This window comes from Micropterus salmoides, unplaced genomic scaffold (genome assembly GCF_014851395.1).
Source record: "Micropterus salmoides isolate LMB-PRFRI ecotype aquatic unplaced genomic scaffold, ASM1485139v1 Ms_hic_scaffold_2, whole genome shotgun sequence".
In the NCBI taxonomy this organism is placed as follows: domain Eukaryota; kingdom Metazoa; phylum Chordata; class Actinopteri; order Centrarchiformes; family Centrarchidae; genus Micropterus; species Micropterus salmoides.
Genome location: NW_024041150.1, coordinates 12,459,599 through 12,467,972, shown reverse-complemented (window position 1 = coordinate 12,467,972; position 8,374 = coordinate 12,459,599). Strand labels below are relative to the sequence as shown.

General features: G+C 42.0%; 1 protein-coding gene across 1 annotated transcript; it reads right to left on the bottom strand.

Moving 5' to 3' along the window:
- Positions 1-2,394: 2,394 nt before the first annotated feature.
- paqr9 (progestin and adipoQ receptor family member 9) lies at positions 2,395-7,952 on the bottom strand. Its single transcript, XM_038730357.1, has one exon. It carries the CDS (start codon positions 7,067-7,069, stop codon positions 5,909-5,911), a length of 1,161 nt encoding a protein of 386 aa, XP_038586285.1. The 5' UTR covers positions 7,070-7,952; the 3' UTR covers positions 2,395-5,908.
- Positions 7,953-8,374: the final 422 nt, after the last annotated feature.

The window sequence follows — 8,374 nt, the reverse complement described above, 5'->3', positions numbered from 1 at the left end:
TGACATGGAAAGCCAGCTGCATGTGTTGCCCACGCGTTTGCCCCAGCCGAGGTCCAGCACACCTACAACATGTGCAAATACCAAGTAGGAACACATACTCTCTAAACGCTCAGGCAGTGCTGGACATGCAAATCAGCACACAAACAGAATTCATTTGAATTATTCAAAACCTAGACTTCACTCAGCTCTGAGAGACTGCTTCCCACTACACAGCCGATCAGTCAAGATCAATATCATCAACTATTCCTTGACAAACAACAGATCTCCAGCTATAGGGCCAGATAGATTGTGTGAGCACAGGTTTTGGTTTTGGTCTCGCTGTGATGACAACATGTCAGGAAGCGGCACGCTGTCACTGCGCCTGAAAAAGTTCCAGCACATGACTTTCTCCACAAGCATAAGAACGACCGGAGGTGTCTGCATGAGAGAGAGAGAGAGAGAGAGAGAGGCACACAGCTGTGCTTGTGGGACTGAAACAAACACAGTTAGAGAGATGCAGTGGTTTTCAGAAATCTCTACTTTAATAATTTGGGAATGATCATCTGCCTTTGCTGACACATACAGGAGAGTATCATCAGCGTATCAGTGGAAATTAAAGCCATGACTGTATAATTAGGCCAAGAGGTGAAATATAAAGAGATGTAGTATTATCATAGAGCACACACACTGAGTTCAATCGAGAGCCAGGCCAGAGACGCCAAATTGATTTTCCAGTCAGCGTGGGGTATACTGAATCTACGGTATCCAAAGCTGCACAAGAGATCCAGTAAGAGAAGCACTGAGGTGGAATCTGAATCCATGGTGAGCAGAAACTCATTTACCACTTTAATAAATGCAGTTTCAGTAGACTGACAGGCCTGGTTACTGATAAAGAGGTCGTATTATTATTTTTGTGAAAAAGAATGTCCTCCCCAAAGGGAGTTACCAAAACTCTCCTCCTGAACTGCCTGAAAACTTTTTAGTCCAGCCTTAACTTCTGTAACCAATCTGTGTCACTATGTAACACGTCATAATGCTCGCCTAGCGGGCTAGTGTGGCTCGCCCTCAAAAACACTGGAGGAGAAACACACTGAGCTGCAGCACACACAGTGACAACACGTCCGCCCGCTGTCTCCCCTCACCCCCTACCCTCCCTACCAAATATTAGCTATCAATACAAAGTTAAAACTTTCCGTATGAAAAGATTCATTTGTAACAAATTAATAAATTACCACTCTAAAACTCTTGCTCCAGTCTAGGTTGCAAAGCTGGTTCAGGTTGTTCTGCCTGTGTTGCAACCTATTTTAGTACAACCCCTAAAATTAAATTATAAACCTAAAAATAAGCATAATTTCACCTCTTTAAGTATGTGGGCAGAAAGTTGCTACAACAAGTCTTTCTAGCACTATTTAATAAGAAAGGAAGGTTAGAGATGATTAGGGTTGATAATTACTCACAGGGGGTTGAGGAGGCAGGTGGCTTGTTTAAAAGCTAAAACCAGCCTAGACAATGTTTCAAGAGAGATATTCTCAAAATGTGTAAGAACAGAAACTAGGATTCAACATATGAATGTTGCACTGCCCATTGTACATTAGTAACTGGAGAAGGAGTTTATTTTGATTCTAATTTCATTTATTTTTCTGAAGGAAAAAACAAAAAAAGAATGAGCTGTAAAGGGTGAGCGGCTAACAGACAGCTGCTTTTGAGTAAGTTTGGTCCCAGTGTCAAAGAGAAACCTTGGACTTTGCTTATTGTTACTGATTAAGCGAGAGAACTAGACTGCTTTTGGAGCAGAGCATGCTTGTAATTTAACACATTCATGTCATGCGAGGTAGAACGTTTCCAGTTTTGATTTTTGCCATTTACATTCAAATCTTCTGCAGGCCTGCTTATGAGCATGTTTCATCTGTAAACCAGGGAGTAGCCTCGCATGACCAGACCTATAACCACACTTGTAGTGATGTGCCAGCGCTGAAGAAAGGGCTGGCTGAAACCATTACTATTCTGGTGCAGGGGTAAATACGCTCTGGCTTGTTTGTATTTTCTTTAAATCAATCACATTCGTCATGGTTGGCGCTAAGCCCGGGATGCAGCGACAGTCGCTCAACAAGTGCAGTTAAAGTTGACTGATCAATGTGGCAGGTGGTGAATACATCAGCACCAACATTACAAGGACAAGCAAGGACAGTCGCTTACTGTCGACGCTAGAAGAGGAGTCAAAGTAATATCATTCAAGATTCATCCTCTGGGGATCCCAAATGTTTGTACCACACTTCATGGCAATCCAGTTGCTGAGATATATCAACGCTGCTAGTATTAGTAAATAACAGTAATAGATCAAATTGTGCGTGATTTTGGCTAACAATCTTGCCACACGATTACATATGATTACATAAATGAACTGCCACGAGGATATTAGTTATCTGCATAATTTATTCAGTAAAACTCAAATCATCCATATTAGTTAGATACATTATTAGATACATCAATTAACATAATGGAGGATCGTTTTCACTTTTTCAGCATTTTAACAGACAGATTCTACAGTTATTCTCCACCTCTAGTAATTAATCATTTAAATGCATGTGTAAATAATGTATTAGTGTTGTTTTCCGGTCACCCCTGAGTACTTCACTTGATACAGTACTGGCTGTAAGTCTAACATTCACATACTGCACTCTGCTTCAACATTGATCGATTCAAGTCTGACATCCCACCGTCTAGAAGGGTGGAGAGGGGGACAAGATTTGTTTCAGCGATGGTTCGTCTCAGTGACAGAGTGACAGAAATGCTCTGTTGAGGTAGAAACATCGCTTCAACATTGGATGCACCGTTATCTGATGAATTGGACTATTCATTAGAACGCACTACCTAAACCTGAAGAAAGAATACAGTACTGCAGAGTTGATCCTTAAAGGAACATTTTGAGGAGCTTTAAAGTGCCCCATAACAGCATGATTATCACAACCTTTCAATATGGTCCTTACTATATATACTCCATCGTCATACATAATTAACAACTCAGCTTACATCACTAATCATTTTCTCTTGTGCAAATTAACGCATCTAAACACAAGTAAATGTGCAGGTATGAGTAGAACTTATACAGTGTTAATCATATAATTTCTAAAATCAGACCAATATGATTATCAACATGTAAATGTGACACATGAGTAAGAGCATATCATTTCATTTGTAACTCCCTCTGAGGTTGCTTGACAGGACAAAATCTACAAAGACAAGACAGAACAACATGAAAACAGAGAAAACACACGTAATCGTCATCTGAGCACTGACGATCATGGTCCACTTTCAGTGTGCAAGTGATCTCAGAGCAAAGGAAATTTTCTTGAAAGTGTCTTGTTCATGGACATTTCAGGAGGTGAGTTCTTGAACACAGTGAACACCCTTGGTTTCCAGCACATTGATTTTTTTGTGGGAGGCAGAAAACGGACTGAATAGAATCTGACCCAGCAGAAAAGAAAATGCCAAAAGCCAGCACAACATCTTTCTTGCCAAAATCTTTGAATGCACATGCCAATCAGTCACGTACGCATGCGTCAGACCATATATATATATACTCATTTTGGTTGGGATATTAGAAACTGTGCAGGACTAACAGGCTATATTTTTGTTTAATTTTTTTTATCTGTTATTGAACATTAGCTTACCAGGCTAATGCGACACATTAGCTACACTGTCTGTCTTTCCCCCTTCTCTCTGGACATTGCAAAACTACTAACACATGACAAACACGGATGATAGACAGTCATAGAGACAAACACAGGATTTCTTAATAAATTAAAATATAAATCCCAAACCAAACGGGCCGGTCGGGTTTGGGCTGGGTAGCAGAATTCTAGAAAAAAACAAGAAAGCAGGCATCTACATATATAGGTTGACAAAGGGTGATAATTAACATTTCTGCCTAGCAATAAGGTTATTGCTGCATACAGTTAAAAGTTGAATAAAGAAATGGTAATGTTTGCATTTAATCTACATAGTAAATTATTGTCCCAGTTCGTGCCTCTCATGTATAACCATTATATTCAAGTCACAGACTTAAGCATCCCTGTTTCTGAAATGATAACTACGCAATGATCTTTGAAGACCCGGAAGATTCTTAAACTTCATTTAATGTTATTCTGAAAATATTTCAAGACTTCTCAATCACTTCTCTGTCCACCCACTGCCCGATTAAAAACATTTTTAATCCTCTTCCCAAGTTGCATCTCTACAAAATAATAAAAAGTAACATTGATTTAGGCTACAATATAATATAATTTAATATATAAATATAAATATATATATATATATAATAACAATATGTATGCCAGATAAATGTATTTGGTTTTGTTGTACAAATCAGCAATGACATTTCTTATTAAATAATGGTGCAAATATGGAAAACTGGGTTTAAGATTTTTTTTATGGTGCTGTGGAAAAAATAGTTATTGTTCCAGATGGATGGAAGACGTGGCCCCCACAGTCCTGAAAGGTTATATATTTACTAGCTTCAAAGAAGCGGTAAGGGCTGTTAAATGACTCAGAGATTGCCGGGTATATATTTTTCTGAAGGACACTTAGCTCTTCAGCTTGAATATAGTTATAATACATGAGGAACAAACTATAAACCTAATCTATCTGTCAAGTGCAAATCTATCCAGGAAGTTACTGACAATGTAATACAACTACAATATTGCCATTATGTCACTTTTCCAAACTATGGCTTTTGCTCTAAGGGGTTGCTGTACATCACATGGCATGAAAAGCCTCTGTGGAAAGTAGCCTCTGGTTTCATCATCGTCATTTAATCTATGTTCACAATGCAAGCCTTTAAACTGAAGTCTTTTTTTGAATGAGAGATTTTAATAACATGCATACCACTTCTGTGTACTCCAGAAAACCCCAGTAAGCTTCTCACACTGATTAGAAAACACCAGATTTACATCACATTTAATCTGAACTAGAGCACTTTAAACAGCGTGAACATAATCTATGGGGAATTATTCATCAGTGTAATGAAAACCACACATACAGCAGATATATTCACTTCCCTCTGAATATGTTTCACATTTAAATAACCCAACTGAAGATGCCAGCAGGACATCATTCTATGCTTCAGAAATGTTACGCGCCCTTTAAGGTTAAAAACAGAGCATGGCTTCTTAATGACAGGGCCTGTTCGTCCGACCCCCTGAAAGTGCTTAACTGTACGACTGATACAAGCTCTCAGCTATTTCAGGCACACTTCCTGCTGAGGGTCACTTGGAAAAAGAGAGGAAATGAGACTGCCTGTGAGCATTTATGTAAGTCAGAGGAAGCGAAGGTATGGTTAGTAAAGGTCAGAACAAGGGATTCATGCTATGTGAAACAATGGGTCCAACTGCAACCAGAGCAGAGAAAGATCCACTTTGAGGTCAGAGCAAGAGGAAGTGCAACAGCGGGTACTACTTGACAACAGACAACGCACCAGCGACTTCTGTAAAGGATGACGCTGACATTTAAGCCACATTACCCAAATGTTACGTGGAACATGTGTTCTTCTGGGTTCCAACACCTTTCCTCTGCCCTCAAGTGTACAGTCCCTAGAGGTAGTTATTATCACCACTGCTCAGACATCCTGTTGGAACATGCTGGAGCTGCTTAGGGAAAAGAACTGGCAAGGTCTTTCAATGTTCACTCAACCAGACAGCCACCCTGTGGTGAGCTCAGAATATAATCCTTTCGTCTCACATTGTGCCCAATTTCCCCATATGAAAGCTTGCAAAAAGCTCTCTAAGGGGTAGGAACATATGAGGAACCTGAAATCGGAAGGGTAATATTGTTTTACTTGTGCGCTTCTTCTTTGTGGCATGGCTCTGTATGCATGTGCAAATCTTTCTTCACAGTCAGGATGATTTAAAAAAAAAATGGTTTGTCTTTGTGATCAGTGACATTTGAGGTGATTCTTGGGGTGTTCCTCTGCTAGCTGGTCGCCCTGGGGTCCGTAGATGCAGTTGGCGCGCCAGGAAAACCACACGATGATGGAGATGATGGTGGTCTGGAGGAGGAGCATCACCCCATAGGTGGAAGCTATGGTAGGTCCAGGTAGGTGGGAGAGGGTGGCAGGGGGCAACAGCACAGTTGGGCTGAGTAGGATTGCCCTCACTTCAGCCTTGATCATTTGGAGTTCGTCTAGGATGGACAAAAACGTGCAACAGTGGAACCACTGGTGGCTGTGCCCCCAGATGTCAAAGCGACCCGGGGCTAGCCGCTCAGGGAACTTGCTGATATTGAAGACAGCTGACACCAGCAGCCACAGACAGTGGCGATAGAAGAAGCTGGAGGTGGAGGTGGAAGCAACGAAGGAGGAGGAGGTGGTGGAATAAGGCGATCTGGTGAGGAGGCGGTAGAAGACCGGCGTGGAAGAGATGAGGAACGGAAGGAGGAAAACTAAGGTTCGGATGATGTATCGATGCCGCCTCCACCTCTGGCGAGTATTGCAGCAAGAGAGAACGCAAATGATTGCTACAACACATGCACACGGAATATAGAATATCTCAAAGAACACACTGAACTCCGGGATTGCATAGGATGATGTAGGAGCCCCTGCAAGTTCATGTTTCAAGTCCCCCTGGGAGGCGTTGTGGCCTCCTGTCTCAACGATCCCTGCCCGAGGGTGGATGTAGTAGTAGTACGCCAACGATGAGCCTACAGTGTAGGAGCTGATGGTCCCGTAGTCCACAAAGAAGCAGACTTCTCTTACTACCAAAGACATTGAGTTGAGCAGGTGGGCCATGCTGCTGGCCATTAGGAGACAGAACACCCCGATAAAGTAGTTCCACAATGGATAGAAGAACGGGGCGTCACCATGTGGCGCACTTTCCCAACCAAACACTTCCCCAAAGTAGTATGAAAAAATGAAAACTGGGAGGAAGTGTGTCCAGAAGTTGCCTGTTTCATTGGTGGGCCTGAACGCTGACAGTAAGCAATCCCTCAGGCTGTAGTTTGGGAAGCGGTAGCCAGTCAGGATGAAGTTTTCTATGACCCGAGGCGGCACATCCGTATGCCTCAGAAGAGGTAGCTGCTGACCGCCGTTCAGAAGCATAGTGGCGACAGTTTATGTTGCTGACAGCCTGAAAAAGTCTATTTGGATGCTGACCACAGCATTATTGGTGATCACATAACATGCAACAATCTCTCACTTATGAGCAGATAAGGCATCTGCAGGCTTGAAAAGACCTTTCAGCCCTGCTCTTCTCTGGCACTTTGAACTGCGGGCCTTGTGAGCTGCTCGCTAATCCAAAGAGCAGAGCTAGTGTATAGTCCAGCAGTATACAGCAAGAAAACAGCAGGGAGAGTTGCCTCAGGCCACCTGCTTGATTAATTTTTCCTCCTTTCGACCATGGTGCATTACAAAAGGTCAGCAAAATGTCCAGCATGCAGTGCTTTTCATGCTGTTTATCTTGTTCCCCCTTTTTTTTGCATAGGACATAGTCTGCTTGGATGAATCTCTTGGTTCAGTCGTATGCACATTCAGGTGTCCGGTTATGCACAGTTCTGCAGCAGCAAATAAAAATGAAGGTCACTTATTACTGTGTTACAAGGTTGAACAGGACGTTAGTTACTGTCTCGTGTCCATATTGCAGAGATGTCCTGAAGTCCGTCCATTAAGCTCTGTGGAATGTAGGTCATGCTGGCGTTGAGCACTAATTATATCAGGCTGTTGTTCTTGGTCCATCAGTCTGTGTCCATGTCCAGCGTTCAATTCTTCCAGCTTCCATTCCGTTACAATGTAGGGCGCTGCAGAGAAGAATAAATCCCCCGTGTGTGCCGGTCTCCAGTCCGCTGGGTCACGTATAAAAATGCAATTTAATATCCGGGAACTTCAACATATTCGCCGGTGAAAGCTGGTACACAGCCGCGAGTCTTCAGCCCTGTGAGGCTCGAGCCGGCAAAAACACTGAGGAGAGCAGACCGGTTGACAGGTACCAGCGTCAAGTTACACACGCGGTGGTACCGGGCTTCCGGTTGTGACTTTCAAAACAAAACGCAGAGGCTGTGACGTAACACTATTTAGAGGTCATGTTGCTAGATTCCAGTTTCCTCTTCGCTAAATGGACGTGATTGTCACGTCGTGAAAGTAATGGTACAAAAAAGATTAAAAAAAAAAAAGTGGAGTCAGATTTGGAGGGGACCTTTTTTTTTGGTAAAAGTACTTTTTCAGTATTGCATTTGGGACCCCACACAAAGTCACTTATGCATTTTGGGGGAGATTTCTACAGCAATATACATTTTCTCATACATTTTTAATATACCACAGAGCATCTTGGTTTAATCATTTTTGTGTTATTAGCTTCTTATATAGTAATACAATAAAACTATGAAGTAATAAAATTAAATTCATTAATAT

What these genes read in the sequence shown, in the direction of transcription:
- paqr9 (XM_038730357.1), bottom strand. Translation starts at nt 7,069, where the DNA reads ATGCTTCTGAACGGCGGTCAGCAGCTACCTCTTCTGAGGCATACGGAT.